The sequence below is a fragment of the Dermacentor silvarum genome, chromosome 7, assembly GCF_013339745.2.
Source record: "Dermacentor silvarum isolate Dsil-2018 chromosome 7, BIME_Dsil_1.4, whole genome shotgun sequence".
In the NCBI taxonomy this organism is placed as follows: domain Eukaryota; kingdom Metazoa; phylum Arthropoda; class Arachnida; order Ixodida; family Ixodidae; genus Dermacentor; species Dermacentor silvarum.
Window position 1 is genome coordinate 41,947,752 of NC_051160.1, and position 19,635 is coordinate 41,967,386.

Below are 19,635 nucleotides of genomic sequence, written 5' to 3' on the forward strand. Positions count from 1 at the left end.
AATAGTGTGGCAATCATTCATGCCAATTGGCTGACTGGAAATGAATGCTTTGGCCACAAGACTGCAAAAACATCCCTTACTTGGTGAAAACTGAGTCTGTGCCTACTGATGAATGGATTGCTGTACCCTGTGTGCTAAAAAACCATTCAGTAAGTTTTACTTACCTATTTCTTCGCTAAAATTATGACAAGAACTAGGACAACAAGCTTTCATTTGAAGATGACTTCAAATTAGTTATTAACATCTTGGATATAAGTAGCCAGTTGGTCAGCGCCAGAAATAACAGTCTGCGTTTAAAAAGTCAATGCTTGCTTTTCGACTCAGTGTGGCTTGTGTTAAGTGGTCACTGCTGCACTTTAGGTTGTTTACAGTAAGTTCTTGCGTGTGCTGCAAAATCGCACAGAGTGTAGCGTGTCTGCATGATTTTGTGTGTGCTTGCAAAATTTTCCGAGAGCCAACTCAAGTTGATACAAAGCAAAATACAAATGCACTGTCTTGGTTCAGCAGGCAGAACTTTATTTCGGCGAGTTTTGACATAGCTGAGCACACTAATGTATTAGGCTCTTAATAAAATTGTGTATCACAAACTTGTGTTTCAGCATCCTTAAAACAAATCTTTACTCGACCTCCTAACTTGTAGGACACTTCAGAAACATATGATCACTTATAACGGCCGTTCGCCGCGACGTCGCGGAACCGCTCAATCACACTGTAGGTTCCCGATTGTACGAAGCGCTGCCGTGATCCGGTTACATTGCAACCTATTGCGCACGAGGGCAGAGTGCATTATACCGCGTAATTCTGCGATGTAGGCTTCGGTCGAACGGCTGTGCCTGCCATCGCAGTACAGACTAATTAATCGATGCGCTGCCTCCTGTTCTCCGCACCGCCGCAGCACGTAAAAAGCTATCGCAGTGTGGAAGTCGACCATGCGATCGCGACTAAAGTTTGTCCCTTCACCGGCAGGGGCGTTGTAATATGACCATCTGCGTTCAGAGGAGGAGGCGGTCTCGGACGTATCGCTTTTCCACTCTCTCCTCCCACTACCTGAATCCGAAGATTCAATAATCACAACGTCATCCTCGGCTGCAGAGCTCCTCCACCAAAGCGGAAACACTTGGGACACGACGATTACTTCGTCATCTGCAGGCGGGTTTTCAAAAGAAGCAACGCCACTGGACGCTGCACCTGCCTCATTGATAGCAGGCGCCCTAGGCTGGGAAGAAATGCTTTGCGACACAAGTGAATCATCTGCAGAACGTCTGGGCAGGAAAGCAGGCACCTCAGACTCAACGAAAGAGGTATAATCCACAGACCGTGCGAGAAGGGTCTGACTGTCATTCCCCCAATGCGCCTTCACCTTGCGTGCGATGTTCGTACGCTCAGATAAACCGGCCCGCCTACCAAACCGAGCAGGGGGGGAGTTTACTGACACGACAAGCGGGTCGTCATCCGCATGCGCCTGATCAGTAGACAGACTCTCGGTTTGCGCGACAGGCATGGGTTCCTCACGCACGTACGGCATTTGCTGGGAAACGCTCTCGGAAGTACCAGGCCCCCTTCGAGGTGAAGAAACGCGTTCAGGCACGAGCGCTCCATTGGCATTGTATTGCATCAAAAAAGATCGAAACCTCTCGCCCTCGGTTGCCTCAATCGGCCTGCTATAATCCGTAGATCGACTTTCCGGAGATGGAATTTCGTCGGACTGCGACGGAGGCTCCTCGTTGGCGGACTGTCCGAGCTGGGAAGGTTGGACGTCATTACTTGCAGACTGCATCTGTTCACGAAGTGAGTGTTGAGCCTCAGCGACGCCATCGGCGCCGTTCTTTCTGTGTTGACAAAGTTTCTCAGAGGCACCAGACGGGTTAGCTACAGGTTGGGCAAGCTCAGAGGAAACTGATTGCGCAACACGCGTTTCTTCAAGCGCAGACGGCCTTCGCAAAAAAGGCGATCGCTCCAAAGTAGCAACCAAACTGAATGGGCGCCACGTCCGCTGGGTAAGAATGCTTTCAATTTCAGCGACCGTCTTGTCTGCCGATTGTCTGCGCTCAGCAGCAGACCCCTCAGACTCGGCAGGTACAAAAATCCTCCCATCAAGAGTCTGATCCAATCTTTGTTGTAGTGGAAAGGTATAGGGAATGGGAACTGGGGACTCCCTAGGCTCTTGCAGACAGTTTTGGTGCTCAACGCGAACACCCTGTTCGGGTTTGGTCGTCTTTGGAGGAGCCATGCTTGTTGACGGGACAAGGAAATCATCATCGCCGCACTGTCTCTGCTGAAACGGGGCGTTTTTGTCGGCAGTAACTGGTACATCCACACACAGATACTGTCTCCACGACGTATCAAGCCGTTCGTCAGTGACCAAACTCCTTCCAAAAGAAGTTTCCGACTCGCCCACGACGTCGGTGACTCCAGATCGTCTCTGGTGCTCGGGGTGCGCACCAAGCCTGTCACCGTCGGCAAGCCGTCTGGGTTCGACACGTACGCTATCAGTGGCACAGAGACTCGGTTCGGAAGGCCAACCTTGCTCGCGCGGAATGTTTTGGCTATCCCCAAGCACGTCGCCGTGCTCCGACCTCCTCTTCTGAGCAGAAGGGTTTTCGGACAAAACATTCCCGCTGTCGCCATTTTCGGAGTCCCATTGTTGACATGAAAGGGGGCTCTCGGGTCTAGTGCCAGACGTGTTATCGATGGACATTCCTTCAAAGGAAAGCGGGATACTGGACGGAATATGAATTTCGTCACCAGCACCCTTATTCGGTTGAGGGGCAATGTTTTTGCGCGGTGCATCCCAGCACTGCCTGAGTCGTTCATTGCAGTTCCCACGCTCTACAGAATAGACAAGCTTACAATCGTCGCAACACCCACTTCCCCTGGAAGCAACACTATCTGGTACAGGGACATCACTATCTTCACACCGCTGAGGCGCGATGTTCTCGTCTGCAGGTCGCATTCGCGATGAGTATTCTTCGGGGGCAACAAGAGGTCCAAGAACGGCCGGCCGTCTATACTGAGCTGGAACGATGCCAGAGGCACCCTGCACATCACCTCCTCTCTCCCTCTGCTCGGGGGAGGCGCGTTCAGCACCTAAAATCGAGTCTCGGTCTTCTGAGCACCCTTGCGATGAAGCGCATTTATCGGCTGCAGCAATACTGCTGCCATCATCAGATGACATCAGCGAAGACTGATGGCCCTTTTGGGGCGAGCTGACCAGTGCTAATACTGGTTCATTCGGACGAGCGATAGCGCCGGCTGTCTCAGCTTCGCGAATGTGTCCCGAAGTCGTTGTGCCTTCTTCGCTGCAATGGCACTCGGCAATGGTAGCTGCGTTCGCAGAATCCTCAGGAGCTTTTGGTTGAGCGAAATCTCGAAGCCCGATACTATCGCTCGTTACACTGGCCTGTTTGTTTACTTCCGCACTCAACTCTTGAGCTCCGAGGCGACTGGTACAATTGTTTGGGGTCGGAAGCGAACAGGTCGCACCATCCAAGTCACTCCCATCACCCTCTGAGCCAGGAGACGAAATCAGTAGGCCAGTTGTTGATGGACAATCATTTTCCGTCAGGTCTATGAATACATTATGTTGACAGGCCCCGATGTCATCTGTGTGAACCGCTTCGCGATAAGTTGAGGACAGGACACGTATATTGGCAGGAGAATCCCGGTCCCCTGTGTCAAAACGTGGTCCCACGTATACGGCACGATTTGAACAGACACCATCGCTTTCCTCTACAGGATCCTTAAAAACAGCTGTTTCCATCGCGACGAGGTTCGGCTCCACTTTCACAGAAACGCGCTCGAATGTCCCCTGATTGGGTGGGTCTTCCGTTACGGTACATGGTACCTCACTGGAACCAGGGACGGTAGCCGACGTCGTCGTTATCCCCTGCAATGATGAGTAATACCGATAAACGTTCTCGTAGTACAAAAAAAAAAAAAAAAAAGGTTTCAGACAATGCAATCCGTTGCGCTAATGTAGTACGTACAATAAATCAGTGGCGCACCGACGAGGGGGGGGGGGGGGAGGGAGGGGGTTGGGGGTTCTAACCCCTCTCCTGAAGTCGAGTTAGCCCCCCCCCCCCCACTCACACACACCACGCGTCCAGCCCCACCAGTCCAACGTGTACAGGTGCCCACAATATAACTCGGAACGCTGGACCGTTGGCCGCTCGTCGGCGGAGCACCTCCGCGGAAAAATACAGCCATGGTCTGCGCATGCGCGGCATCCCTAGCAAGCAAGCCTCGCTCCCTAGTGCATCTAGATAAGCGTTGCCTTGCGTCCAAAAAACTTGCGGTTTGTCCCTCTTAGCACCGCGACAACACATCTGGAAGGAGGGGGGGATCGGTGCCTGCAGGCTACAGCGTGCTCGCGCGCTATGCAGCGTAATCTCTAAACGCACACGTAATCCGTGTGTCATATTCTCGTTGGAATCTGCATTAATTCAAAGAGATAGTCATACTTTCTGGATAGCTTGGGTGGATGGAATTCATGAGCGTTTATAACTGAGGGGTGACCAGTGAGCTCACCATGGTCTACTTTTCATTATACCTAATGTCTTGCATATCTGAGTTAATTATTTCGCCTAAAGACACTATGAATTCATAGCTTATCTTTCATGTCGGCGAGCGCCACGGCCCGCCTATAATAGCACTGCAGCGCACTTTTCAACCAGATTATCGTGTTGCGCGATGTATTTTCGTCCTTGTTCAATTATATTCGGGGACGCATTTACCACTTGGTAATAAGATCAGAACTTTAATTATAACACGACGGCTTCTTTAACAAGGATGACTGCGTGCAGTAATAAAGTTTCCAAAATGACACCACACGGCGTATTTCAACACGCCAATTTCATGCACAGGAATTAATTTTATGCCTGTGGCACTATTATAAAGGTATATCTTCAATGCATCGCAGTAACAATGAACATCGCATAGTGCGCTACTTATTTACGAAATCTGGCCGCTTCGGTGCAGTTTAAGTAGGGAGTACTCTAACATTTGATCGCGTGTCTGCGTTGGTTGGCGCAAGCATTCATTTTTTTTTTTTCAGTGTGGTGATACGTTGCTAATCAAGGGGGTGTTCAGCTGTGTGCGTTAAATACGTATGAAAAAAAAATGTTCAGTGCAGTCCCATATCGATTGCTAAAACGACTTTGATGGCGAAAGCTTTAATGCGTTGACGCCGTTTCATTTGCGATTGTTTGCTTATTTTGGTAAATAATTGATAAATTAATTGGTCATAATTTGGTTTAATTATTTTCTTACTTGCTCTTACCGAGTCTTGAATTGATCCTAATTAATAGGTACTACTCTTTGGTACTCCTAATTAGTCCTAATTTGGCGTGACCAGTCTTATCACGGAGTCTCGAATAGATGTTGAGTAGTCTCTATTACTGTTTGCAACCCTTAATTACTTTTAATTATTCGTAATTATCCTTATAGTTACTTAGCAATTCACTTTAGCACGCTTTAATAAAGATGTCGTATGATGTCCGTGTATTCGTTTTGTTAATTACCCTAATTACCTTTATTTAGTATTTGGGACACTTGAATTACTCTTAATTACTTTTGGCCACTTGGTGCTTAATTCACTTTTACATGCTTTATTGAACGGTGGAGTTGTAGTACGCCGCTTTCTGATTTTTGCTACCGCATGCGTTGTCGACGATGGTCACATTCCGCGAATGAGCCAGTTAATCCTTTCGCTTTAAAAGGCGCCGATATTCATTAACGCGCACGCACGAGCGCTTATGCTCCATCGCGTGCACACGCGCGCACACAGCGTTTTAGAGAGCGCATCCGCGCAGCCCCCCTGTGACAACGCTAAGAGGCACAGAACGCTATTCTTTTGGAGCATGGCAACACCTATTTAGATGCACTGGGGAGCGAGGTGAGCTTGCTAGGGAGACCGCGCATGCGCAGACCCTGGCACTACTTTTTCACCGGCGCGCTCCGCCGACGAGCGGCCACCGGTCCGGCGTTACCGGTCCGGCGTTCCGAGTTATTTTGTGGGCACCTGTACCTTCAGTGCTCTGTTCACATTGGCATTACAATTCAGGATGTGGCTTGAGGTCCAATTTTCCTGATTAACAAAAACACTATATCATTGTCTTGTATATATTAACTTTTAAATTACTTTGAGTAAAACGCTGAAGAAATAAACTTCGTCATCATCCTTGGTACCATTATTATTATAATCATTAGGCATTTTATTTGCTGTTGGATTCCTCTGGCTAAAACAAGGAAATTGCATATTAAGAAAAGTGCTTTAAAATTGACCACCCCCCTGGCAGAAATCCTGGGTGCACTACTGCAATAAATACACTCAAAACACCCACCTGGGGATCAGTTGCGTCGCCGTTGAGAAGCAGTCGACCTTCGCCCTTTGCGGCAGAAGACGGTTGCACGAACGCAACAAGTCCAAGAGGCCCACAGGAAGGCGTTTTGTTGCACGACGGTCCCAGCGAATGAAACTGCACTGCGGGTCCGATGGTGTCATTGCTTGTGCTGACATCGTTCTTCGATGCCTTGTTGTTAGATGCACTGCATGTCCTGCTTAGGGCTGCTTTCTTTGCAGCCACAGTCTTCGACGCACTGCGCGTTCGTTGCTTCACGGGCGCTGGAGGCCCTCGGTCGACGACTTGACGCCGACCATTTTCTTGAAGGCCATTCATTTCGCCTTGCTTGAGTCGTTGCTCGCCCTCCTGAGTCAGCTTTCGACGCTTTGCCAGCGTTGCTCTTTTAACTCGGGTACGTCCCTGCTGTACTGCGGCCGCACCGCCAGAAGTCGTCGAACGGCCTTTACGCTTGCGAACGTTTTCTGAGAGAACTGCTGATTGCTCAGCCTGCTGACGCGTTGTACTTGCCGTGGCTTCAAGTACGGAACTCTGTTTTTTGCCGACTTGGCTGGCGCGAACCTGCTGGTTCGTGGTTTTTCCTTGCGGGATCCTTCGTTTTCGTCCCGCGGAGGCAACTACTGGCACAAGGTATTCTTCCGCATTTGCGCCAACTCGTTCTTCGCATCTGTAGCCAGCGCAACCTTTCGATGCCTCTGTGCCAGCCGAAGCGTCCCCTTCCGTTTCGATACAAGGCGTCTTCGCCTTATCCCTCGCTGCGACGTTGAAACGCGTGCGCGTTTCGTTCGAGCAACATTCGGATGGCAGTCCGCACGTCACCATCATCGCCCGCCGTAATCCGTACCGCGCCTCGAAGTAGCCGTTGACGTTCGTGGTGGCTTTGTGGCTGGGCGAAGGTGGCGACGATTGCTGGCGCGTCGGAGCCGACCGTTTCCGCGAGATCGACGCAGCGCGGCGTCTCGAAGCTTCGCCGCAGTTGCAACGTATCGAAACAGTTGTCGACCTCGGAGGAACGCGCCGGCGATCGGGCCCCTCTGGCTGAGCAGAGACGCGCTCGCTTTCATCCGCGGCCGTGGTTCGAGCTGGCGATTTGCGTCGCGTCGGCGGGCGGCCGGCCGGATCGAGTCCCACAGCGCGCGGTAGCCGGGACACGTACCTAGCGCATCGTGACGATCACACACCGAAGACACTTCTGCAGTTCAGTCTTTCTCCGGGGCTGAAACCACTCCGACGGCCGTTGCACGGTGCCAGTTGCAGGAGCAAAAAAAAAAAAAAAAATACACCAAAAGCGGCGTCGAGCAGTCCACGGTTAAAGCGGCCTGTCTCGAAGCATCGGTGTGCGTCTGTCTAGTGGCGAACCACGGGTTGCATCGTGAGCGGAGCGGCTCCTGGTGGGACGCGTTCTTCGCCGGCGTCTCGAGTTGCGGACATAAATCGCGGGCGCATGCGCCCAACGCCGGGTACGGCGTCCGAGGAGGAGGAGGGTTGATGTCTGTCAAACCACGAACGCCGTTCATTCACGCAGTGGTAGGGTGTGCGTTGCCGTCATATGGCGTCGACCAAGCGTTCGACGTCGGCAAATGCGAGTGCCCTATATATAAATAAATAGTGGCCGAAGTGGCGGCCTTCTTGAGAAACGCCTGCGGTGAGCTGCCATGACACGGCGCTCGAACCTCGAGACAATGGCGACTAGAAGCGTTCGAGGACGTTGTTTGCGCGTTTTCACGGTCTCCCTAGACAAGTAAATAATTCACCGAGGAATTTGGGGGAATGTTAGGAGTACTGCGTTAGCAGTGACGTGCAGGTAAATTCGAAGTCTGTGGGTTTATTAGGATCTGCATGAAAATTTCTAAACCCTCGTTTCCTGCCAGTTCACAGACGGTAAATGAAACGATTTCAATGTTTATCGACTGTCCTGATAGAACCAATGCAGGTAGCAATTTGACATCTAAAAAGAATGGGAGCTTGGTGATGTGCGCCTACAGCCTGAAGCGTGTAGGTTAATTACAAGTATTAAAGTAATTACTCAATGTATTGAATACTAGTTTTATTCCTATTACCATGCATCATACGAGGCGCATAATTTCTTTTCCCCGTCTCCTCGCTCAACTATAGAAGGCGCGATCTTTACATTTAGTTCAAATAGGGAGCGTATGTTGTTGAAATACAATAAATGTGTGCATTTCATAATTATGGCCTTTCAAGTCAATTACTATAGTCCAAGCGTAATTTTGCGTACCGCGTAGGTAGTTTGTTTATTGTGGTTAAAGAACTCAACGTGCCACATAACTTTTAATGTAGTGGGAAAGGTGCAACGTACAATATGTATGATGTGCGCGCAAAGTTTTAATGTCGTCAGTGGATCACGGACTTTGCGAAAACATTTTTAAGCCAAGTGTTCTAAAGAGTTATACGGTTATTAGTGCAATCATTTATTAGGAGGAGTGTATCACAACCCCAGCAATTCCGAACGTCGCCTTTAGTTCACCGATTTTACGCCACGATGCGTACGGACCTTCAATATATTCAAAATTCGCGTGATCTCGCAAGCAGTGAAGTGGAGGAGAGCAGCATTCACATAAAAAAGTTCACCGATGATTACGATACTCCCTAATGCGAAATTTTTGCACAGCTCTATAAGTGTTTTCATGTCGCGATATATTGGCTGGCGCCGGACAATCTGTTTCGTGCGGCACGTTCAAAACGAGCTCACGAAGTGTGGTGCGACTGCTTCGCTAATCGGGAAATCGCGAGAAGCAGCGCGTGGGTGACGCTTGAGCGCGATTCACAACAGCCACCGCCATAGGAGAAAAGTTCTACAGCGTAAACTGTTATGGGCTCATTCCAATAGCCGAGCCGTTTCGGGTCGCGATGATGCCGCCGCCGCCGCCCCGTAGCCGCGACTAGAAGCGCTCGAGGACGTTGTTTGCGCGTTTTCACGATCTCCTTAGACAAGTAAATAATTCACCGAGGAATTTGGGGGAATGTTAGGAGTACCGTGTTAGCAGTGACAGGTAAATTCGAAGTCTGTGGGTTCATTAGGGGGTATACATGGAAATTTCTAAACCCTCGTTTTTTTAGCCGCTATCGCACGCGAAAAAAAGTACCCGCTTTCCGCCGGGATCGATCCCAGGCCCGATGCGTGGGAGGCGGATACTCTATCACTGAGCCACCGAAGCGCTTGCTATCTGAGACCGGGAAAGGCGCTAGCCATCGGCGATGGAACGCGTCGGCTTGCACGCGCGACGGCGTCCCAAGCAGGCCGCGTCGGGCGCGTTGCAATGGGAGCGAATGTGACAGCCCTAGTTGCATTGTAGGCCGCTTGGCTGGGCCGAACGGCGCTAGTCATCGGCGATGGAACGCGCCGTCGGCTGGCACGCGCGACGGCGTTCTAAGCGCGTTCCTGACGCATTTGCTAAGCCGATGCCAGACAACAGCCGCCGACGTGTAGCGCCGCGGCGGATCACACCGTTTTCGATGCACGCGGCAGGCCGCACTTTTTTTTTTTCTTTTTTTTTTTTATCCAGCGGCCGTGCTTATAGCTTACGCTGTGACTGTTATACCTGCGATACAGTAGTGGTGCAGGCAGAGGCATCTCTCCTTTATGCCTCTCTCACTTTCTGTGGTGTGTGTGCCGCGCAGGCCTGGCATTTGTAATATTTCCGACGGGGGGGGGAGCTGGGGCCCGACCAGCCGTCCGAACCCCACCCATGTATCTATATATAGACCTACACCATGTTTGTAAACAGCGGTAGGCACCGTCGATATATCTTAGGTCCTCTAGCGATGTCGCGTAGGCTCCGCCCAACGTTTGGCTCCGCCCACGTTCGCCGCCACCGCGTGCACGAGCGGATGGCGCATTTTTTTTTTAATGGAGTGGGGGAGCTAAAACCACGATTTCATTATGAAGCACACAGTAATGGGGGCGCCGGATTAAGTTTGACTTCGTGAGACTCTTTAATGTGCACCCAATGCACGTTCCTGCATCTCGCCCCCATCAACGAGACACTAGGCCTAGCTCGTTGACCGCCGCAGTGACGGCCGACAGCGCTTGCGGCCTGGCCTGCTGCTCATCATTGTGCGCTTATTTTCGACAACACGATTAATGTGGGCTTAAATGAATCGGTTTTGTCGGTGTCGTTGGTGCGAATAACAAACGAAACTTAGTACTTGCACGCCAGCCGAGCCGCCTCGCTGAGACGGCCGGTGCTTCGGTTTCCGTCTGCGAGACGAAATGCCGTCGGGTCGTTGCTCCGGATCGCGCCAGTGGTTTAGTACTGGGCGCTGCTTTACGAAACACGCGCAAATTCGAGATACCTTTTCTATTAAAAACTATTTTATGTTAAAAACAAGCTGTAGCCGATTTCTACGTCGTCGTGAGCGGCGATAGAAGCGATCGCCTCGGTGATGGGACCGATAAGGTACCGGCCCTACGGCGACGCCGCCTGTGTAGGCCCGCGCAATGTGAGCTAGCTGTTGTACGCGGCCGTCCGATCGCTCCAACTCTGTACTAACACTGTACATTTTGTTTCGCGCTCGAAATTTAACTGACACGTTCAGGTGCATTTATGGCTTCCACACTGCAATAAACGCAGCTGTGACCCTGCTGCCTGCGTATGTGAACGTGTGATATAGGATATTTACACTGGTGGTGGCTCAATTCTTTGAGATGAAAACAAATTCGAATGTGACATGTTTTGTGGGGCATCTGCTCGCTCGGCCTACATTCAAAGCTAATCCTAATCTAGCTTTCCCACAGTGCGGCAAGCAATTATAATGGCACGCTAATAAGGATCCTAAGATCGTATATGATCCTAAGATCGTAACGATCCTAAGATCGGCTAATGCACGCCACTCAAAATAAAAGAGAAGCTTAATGGTTACGAAATGTTTTGCGCATAATGGATGACCTGGTATCATAATCCAACTTTCTCTTTTTACCGCGGTGGCCCATTGCTTGCGACTGTTTTCATCAACAGGAAACCAATGAAAACTTTAGTCTCTTGCGTATTTCGACGCAACTCAGCACGTCGACATACTGCGTTTCTTTCATTGTAAAATCGTAGAATAAAGACCTCACAGATGGAACCGCACAACCACCCGCGAAACCCAGCGGCTGCTGTGGTAGGCGCGACACGGGCGGCGGCTCGGCGGCGGAGTGCCTACCAAGCGACCAAGCGAAACTAAATTCCGACGACAGCGCCACCGCATTTTCGTGACGTAGCGCCGTGGTGTAGGTCTATATATATATATATATATATATATATATATATATATATATATATATATATATATATATATAACAGTTACACTGGAAACTTCGTGTGAACTCGAAAGATTGTTCTCTGAATTGACGAGCTTATATTAGTTTTTGCAAGACCTCAGAGTAGGAGACAATTAAATTTTACAGCCTGAGTCCCCTCACACCGCCAAGAGACTGGCGTCTCTTGGTTGAGCCATACGACAAGCAGATTCAGTTCAACACATTAGGGAGATAAGTGTGTTTTGTGCGTATTAAGTCGCAAAAGTACACATCTATGAAAAAAAAAGCAATGTAACGCCTTGTAAAAGTTTTAATACAAAAGATACAATCAAGAAATCTTTTCCTGACGGAACGTCAGTTATTGAGAAAATGAGACATAAAATGTATAGAAATAGAAACGATATATAACAATTTCTCAACACAACTTATGACTGGAATTATTAGCATAATTATAATGTAATTCCATAACGCCATAGTTTCATTACTTGTCAAAGCATACCTTAGGCCACTGATTTCGTTTATTTTTCGGAGGCACAACAAAGGATTATAGAGTAAAAATTATCAGGTGCCCAAATAAAAATATTAACAAATAAATAAGTAAGACAGCGATATCTCAAAAGCGGGAAAGGACTCGATTGCAAATATAGGAACAGTGTGGAATGTGTTGTTGAGCGGCAAATTCTGCATTTGACGAATAAAAATTTAACAAAATGCACAGATAGACTAGGGAGCTTTACAAATAGCGCAACCGCGCGTCTTTTCTTACCCAAATGGCCTCGCTTTGCTTGGCCTGTTATGTACCCCATTTTCGTTTCTTTGTATACCTTTTTGCGTTGTTTTCTAAGCCAGGTGGTTTGCTTTGACTTTAAGTTGGTGCCTTTCTCTGTCCTATTAAAAACACTTCGTTGTCTGATGCAATGATTTGACCATCCTTGAAAAAAAGTTCCTTTTGGCACTTGATCTGGAAATGAAGTCACCGGAAACCTTATTCAAATTGATTTTGCGGAAGAGTTCTTTGTGGGCGTGCAAAATTGCCAGATGGTTCAAACGGGCTTGTCCAATCGTCAACCGCACGTACATTTTCAGTCGCCGAAGGCAAAAAAAGGACCTCCCGGATGTGGTCGACGAGACCGGTATGGCCAACGCAATTTTTTTTAGCTTGGCCATTTCCGGCAAAAGGTTTCGCAGGTGTCCGCCCTTGCCCCCCGTAAACATGTGCACGACGTCCCTGAATGTGTGCAATGATACCGACCTTTGTTGGCTTAAAATGTCAATCAGCATATCTCTGCAAAATCAGGCGTCCTGGTTCAAGGTCGTCACCGTAGAACTAAGTTATAAATGCTTCGTCTTCCTTCCCTATGGCGAGCTGCTCATTGTGGGACTTACGCTGCCACATATCAGGTGGATACCTGTTGTTTAACGAAGATAGCACTGTGTCAAGTACTTCATAGAACCTCTAGCGTCACTCGCTAGAGGTTCACTCGGTGATGGTAACACGTGAGCTGAGGAACCTTCTAGATAGCGGCGTGGAGTCTTGTTTCGCCTAGCAGCTAGAACACACGGGTCTTCAACTCCTACTTTTCCGGCCTCTGCCATACATACGCGGGTCACGCGCATTATTTTGGTGTTAATCTGCGCCGAGTTCAAGCATGGGCCATCCGAGATAGCCCCTTCGCGTGCGCTGTCTCCCCGCTCGCCTAGTGTTATGTTTCCGGTGGTGCTTATACGATGGAAAATGCGCTTCCTTTTCAGCGTCAGGTGAGTTCTGGCGAAGTACCGATAAGCGAGCTGACCACTGTTGGTTTTGTCGTTGGTGCTCATGCTGTGTTTGTAGCCGGTGCACATTGCAACGTCCGCAGCCCCGGTAGAAGCCAGCTCGACGCCTGTTTTCTATTTCTCCGTTTATTGCGACAGCAATTGTATCGACACTTCAGGCAAATTTTCGCTGTCGTCGTCACCGTGGTACTCTGTATGATGTCCAAAAGTCATATGAGTGAGCGACTCATACACTGTGGATGCGAGAAAAAGCCGGTAACACTGAGCCGAAAAGGGTGGCGGCTTGATGGGCATTACCTGCCCACGCGGTCAATATTCGGGTTAGTTGGAGGTCACGTGATCAAATGCGCGCATGGGGAGGAGAGACGCGTCTTCTCATCTAGCCGTGCCGCAGCTGCGAATGACTCTGCGTGGTTGACGCTTACGCGGCTCGTGTGCCGTATCCAATTGTTGTTAATCATTGGGGTGTGCAATGGTTAAGGGTGAGCAGGGATGGCTGCTAACTTCGTGCGCGCTTTCTTCCTTCTTAGGCTGTTCTTCCGCGCCCCAAGTGTTGCAGATCGCATAGCCTAAGAACCAGGGGTAATTGGAAATCGCTGACAGAGGCCGTCCTGTAGTGGGCATAGAAATATGCAGATGATGATGATGAAGGTAAATTTTGGAGTCGTGGTGAATCCCAGGGCTGTGCGCACCGTTCGCCCCGCTGCCGGCGTTCTTCATAATGCCAGCGTTGTGATAGCGACTGCTCGTGGTCATCCAGCGAGATATTTACAGGTTTGCATGGTCCGTGCATTGCACGATGTTTATTATTTTAATTAGTAAGTAAATGTTACTACAATTTATATAAGGGATATAACCAACGTAAAGACTCGTGTGAGGGCCGCACTTTTTCGCCGCAATTTTGACGAGCCTCACATGGGACTGGGCCTCACATGGGACTGGGCCAAAGGCAGAAGCACACGAGCGTCCACCAATAGGCGCGCACTCTAGACTGACGTCATGAGCCGGACGGCCGGTGACTCCGCCGACGGAGGACATGGCAGCCGGCACTTCGAGCTGGGCCGAGATGCGTCAGCGTGACTATTTCTTTAGTCGTGGTGGCAATCGGCTGCTGCGCTTCAGTAATCAGGGGGGGGGGGCACCTCTCGTGTATTCTTAAGTTGTATCCGACTTTTTTTATAGTTATGATGCGCGAAAGTACGCTGCGCGGGAAAATTCACAGTGGAGCGCGATCGGAATCAGCGCTGAACGCGACTGCTTCTCGGTTCGATTAAAAAAAAAATTATTTGCATTCTAGTTGGGTGGTGCGGCTCTTACACGGATTTATACGGGAAGAATCTTCCTTGTACAATTGTCTTATATGGTTCGCTATCACTAATACTGCTTCGCCTTTCTGGTGAAACTGCATCCTCTTTTTTTTTTTCTGAGTCCTAGTAAAAGCTCTGCTGCGCATAACTGCTATTGATTATGATTTCGAGTGACTCCGGCTAGGCCTCACTTCGCTTAATAAGTTAATTACATGTATTTATGACCTCTGCATGCTCTTTGTGATGTTTCCATCCCCAATAAATGTTGTAAATTATAAGTTTTTTTTTTCTTTCATGAGTCGCTAGCATTACCTATACTGGAAAGAGAAGTAATGCTGAGACACATATCATTCACGTGCATTTCACACACCATTGATAAGAGCCTCTGTCGAAGGGGTCACTAAAGTCTACAGGTCTTTTTCAGTGTCAAAAAAGCGCGCAAAACAATTTGTAGCGAGCTGAACATACAGCAACATATTCATTCTCTAGACATAGGTACCCATATCATTAGAAATAATTGTTAGTTGGCTACTTCTTTCTCTTTAAACATATAAGAAATTTTGTCCTGTGTACACATTGAAATATGTGCCTGTGCATGGTGTTCACACTGGAAATTAAAATAACATGTTTAAGTAAAAAAATGCGGATGAGGTAGCCGCCGTTGGTTTTCTAATGCGCTTGTTTTCCGATTGTCAGGATTTTCAGAAATAAAGCGAAAGTATGAATAAAAGCCATCCACGCCCGCGTCAACAATGACGCAGTTAGCTTTTAGCCACACCAACATTTGAAAGGAACAGGTAGAGGCACCTCAATAGAAACCATAAACGATTTGGGTAACAGGACTCTAGGAATGACGCTTTAGTAGGAGCCTCCCCATAGTCGGCGCCTATGGCCGCCACAGACAATGATGATGATGGTGATTTATTGGCATCCCCTTTGAAACGGGGCGGCGCCAAATAGTCACCTAGCCTGCTTGATTTAATCAGGTATACCATACATCACGGTTCCCTATAGATAAAATCTTCGCCGTGCGCCGTATGCCCGAGCGGAAGCGTGCGGGGACGCGCGCTATCACGGAGAGCGAACGCACTCAATCACCCACGCGCAAGCAAGGAAGCGGGAAGCCAGCGCCGGAGGGAGCGCGGGGGGGGGGGGGGGGGGGGGGCGCACTTCTCCTCTGCCAACAACCGCGCTCGTCGCTCGTCCGCACCGTCTCTTATCTCCACACGGCTCTGACCTTTATGCGCCGTGCATTCGCCGCTCAGTTTCCGTTGAAGCGATAGACCGCACGTACCTTCGCCCGCGGCGGCGTATGTGCTTGCTGCCAGCGTTTTGACAGTCGTTGTCTGCAGTCATTCAGTGTGATCTGTTCATGTTTGTTTGTGCACGCTCACACCACGCTTGTTCATTCAGTTAGTAATGGTCGGGCCACATTTTCCAACGCACGCTACACATGCAATGCTGCCCGGGTCGGCAGTGCAGCGTTACAGGTGTGTCCCTTCGCACGCGCTGCCCACGGGAAGCGCTTCTCATCAACACCACCGTTTCACACGCGCCTTCTCGTGGTCATGTCTTCATGTCGGTCTACTTACGCCGCAGCACACCTGCTTACTTAATCAGCTCATGTTTACTACAATTCATATTGCTACCAAAGCCGCTCACCTTACTTCGTATGACATTGCTGTGTTGCTATCGCAGTTCATTGCTTCGCCCTAAGGGCGAAACTGTGACATTTTTTTTGTATACCTCTCATTATTTTTATTTTTCAAAATTTACCTTGTACCGCTGCCTATGATTTTAAGAGATCAGGTCGTATCCATCTTTTCCCTGCTTTTTTTCCACCAGTACTCTAATCGTCTCTTGCTGATCTCTACGGCTGATCTGTTTATGTTTCCTTCCACTTTAAAGCCAAGCGCTTCTGGGAGTTGCACGTTACCTACGGTTCTCGCTGGGTGGATCCTGTCGCATTCCATTAGGATGTGCTGAGTGGTCTCTGGATCTTTACTGCAGCATACACATGTCTCATCTAGTTCCGAATATTTGTTCCGATATGTTTTCGTCCTTAGGCAACCGGCTCGAGCCTCAAATAGCAAGGCACTGTCCTTTGTGTTATCGTACAAATTTTCCCTTCTAATTTCTTTCTTATTCTTGTAAATCTCCATTGTCCTTTTTGTTTCCATTCTTTGCATCCAATTCACGGTCTCTATTTCTCTCACTTTCCTTCTGATGACTCCTGGTTGTCAATTTACAGTTTCGATTATCCTGTACTTGGTTGCCAACTTCCTTGACCTCTTCCTCCATTCTGTGTCCACGCTTTTCATGTAGAGATAATTGCGCACTTTAGCCGCCCATTTATTTTCATCCATGTTCCTGAGCCTTTCTTCAAAACTAATTTTGCTCTGTGCTTCTCTGACTTCAAAAGAGGCCCAACCCATAGGCACAACGCGCTCTACTCTGGCGCCACCTCGTAGCCATCGGCACCGCAGTACGCGTCTTGCGCGGCAGTTCTGACGCTTTCGCCATACCTTCCTCCGCCGCTTCTCTCCTCGCGCTCGCTTCGCTCTCACCGCTTTTTTTTTTTTTTATCTCCCGCGTTCGCTCTTTCTCATCTGCTGCGCTCGTTCGCTCGGTCACGCCGACGCTCGCCGCAGGAACGGCCGCTCTAAAAAGAAGAAAAAAAAAACTTTCACCGCCTAGCGCGAACCGGGAATCACTGATCTGATAACCGCCGTGCGTTTAAGACGAGCGGCCAGCTGGTCGACTGTGAATCAGCAGTGTCGCTGCAATTCATAGGCCTAAAAGAGGCACGGTCGCGCTCGGAGAAGGCGGATGCGGAATCGAGAAAAAGTGGCCTGTCAACTATTCCAGATGAGTCAGACAACTCGAGATGAAGTATCGCATGAAGTCTGCCGAGGGATTCAGGCAACCGCTCTTGATGAGTCTGATGACTCCAGCAGTGTATGTCAATAAGTTACCCTCAGTGCGTGGCGCAGGAGTCTTGCAAATAGGGTAATGTAACTAATCCATGTAATAATAGAGTAACTAATCCATGTAAGTCGTTCAACTCATGGCTGTCAGTGTCGAGCTAATTTTCAAAATCAGTCAAAAACTCTTGCCGACAGTGCAAAGTCACTTCTCAAAATGACTATTGTGAAAAGACAACATAGAATACTAATATATAGCTAACTTGCCGTAAAGCATATGACAAGTTAGCAACAAAAAGTGAATATTTCATCACTCTGTCTTATTGTCTTCCAGAAGTGTCAAATGTATCAGTGAGCATAGCATCACCATGAACACAAGACAGTTCTCTTTACTATTAAACTGGAATCAATGGCTAACCAAGCAAAACATTTTTAAATAAACATTCAACACGCAACTACATTTGCCCGGCACTGCAATGCCACTCTGTACCACAAAATAGCATGTCACTCACTTAAAAGTTCATTTCACCACACCACATCTCTTATAATGCCGAAAGGTATTTAAGCTAAACATATTGCACTCTCCTCACAGACGTATTATTTAGAACTTGGGATTTAACCTCCTAAGCAAATAAGGTACTCGTAACATATAAAAAAGGGCTACATTGATGCAAAAAGAAGTCATGGACAATAAAGTGCAATAAGAACAATATTCTAACTTAGATTAAATAATCTGTGCATTACATCTGTGCATTACAAAATGCTTCCTGAAAGCAACTGGTTGGCAATCGATAATCCAATTTAACTGTAAGAACAGCCGTCTTACCTTATGGTACTCTTCTTGGCACTTTTCCCACACAACTCGTGCATCTTTCTTAACTTGAGTTGAAGATTGCTTTGAAAAACACCACATTCAAAAGTTGTGCATCAATTTTATTCTTTTATACAATGTACAACAGTGCATAATAACTTCAGAACTGACATACAGCAATACTTATACTACACATTTTATTTGACATTACCATATTTTTTCAAGACTAGTAGCTGACACTGACAATTTCACAGACATTGCAATTAGCACTAATTCAAAACTTGCCATAAAGCAAACACGGCAAAATATGTAGCAAAGGTAGTTGTATATTGTTACCACAAAGATAGTGTATGAATGATGAGGACAAGGAAGGAAGCAGAACAGGTGATAACTAAACCACATGGTGCATAAAGAACGAGAAGACACAAATAGAAATGAAAGACATGAGGAAGGGTTCTTTTACTCATTGCAGGTCATCTTGTAAGAGCATATTATGTACCGGCCGTAACCTACACTCAGTAAACACATGAATTAGTTACATTAGATGCCACATTTGCGTGTCAAGCATATAACACTTTTGTGATCTTTCTTTTTGAGCATGACTGACATACATAAATCCTCTTGGCACATATATAGAAAGTAGTGTTCCTATTGGCACATGCCATCACATATGAGCCATCCACTGTGGCAGGTACACGCTTGGGGGTCGTAAAAAGAAGAAGAGAACGTTTTTCTTTTGGTCTGGTTCCGGTAAAGACGTGGACTTTACCGGAACCAGACCAAAAGAAAAACGTTCTCTTCTTCTTTTTAAGGATCGAGTTTCACGAGTTTCACGCGCCGCCTGTACTGCCCACCTTGGCGTGTTCCCACGGGTTATCAGTGAACGAGCAGTAGAGGACGAGAATGGCAGCCTCGCCGTGACTCACTCGGGCTCGGCTTCTTCGTTTGGATCGGCGTCCCGACGTCCACGCTGAAGTCTCCTGGCAAGCTCACTGCGCGGTGGTTTGGCTGAGTTTTGGGTGGATTTGACCTACTCATCTTAACCATCTCATATTTACAGGACTTACCTAGTGCTTGAAGCAGCGCTGATGTCTAAAAACTCTCCTGGGCAAGGGCCCAGCCCTTGGTCAGCCTCCCTTTCTCCTGATGATTTACCTTTGGAATCTTTCTTCCGCAGCGGGGTTAGCAGCATCCC

At 48.4% G+C, this 19,635-nt stretch overlaps 1 protein-coding gene across 1 annotated transcript; it reads right to left on the bottom strand.

Annotated features, from left to right (window-relative positions):
- Positions 1-500: 500 nt before the first annotated feature.
- On the bottom strand, positions 501-7,703 carry LOC125946718 (uncharacterized). The gene is made up of 2 exons (XM_049670574.1): positions 6,342-7,703; positions 501-3,886 (listed from the first exon to the last, which is right to left on the bottom strand). Exon 2 carries the CDS (start codon positions 2,812-2,814, stop codon positions 1,870-1,872), a length of 945 nt encoding a protein of 314 aa, XP_049526531.1. The 5' UTR covers positions 2,815-3,886; positions 6,342-7,703; the 3' UTR covers positions 501-1,869.
- Positions 7,704-19,635: the final 11,932 nt, after the last annotated feature.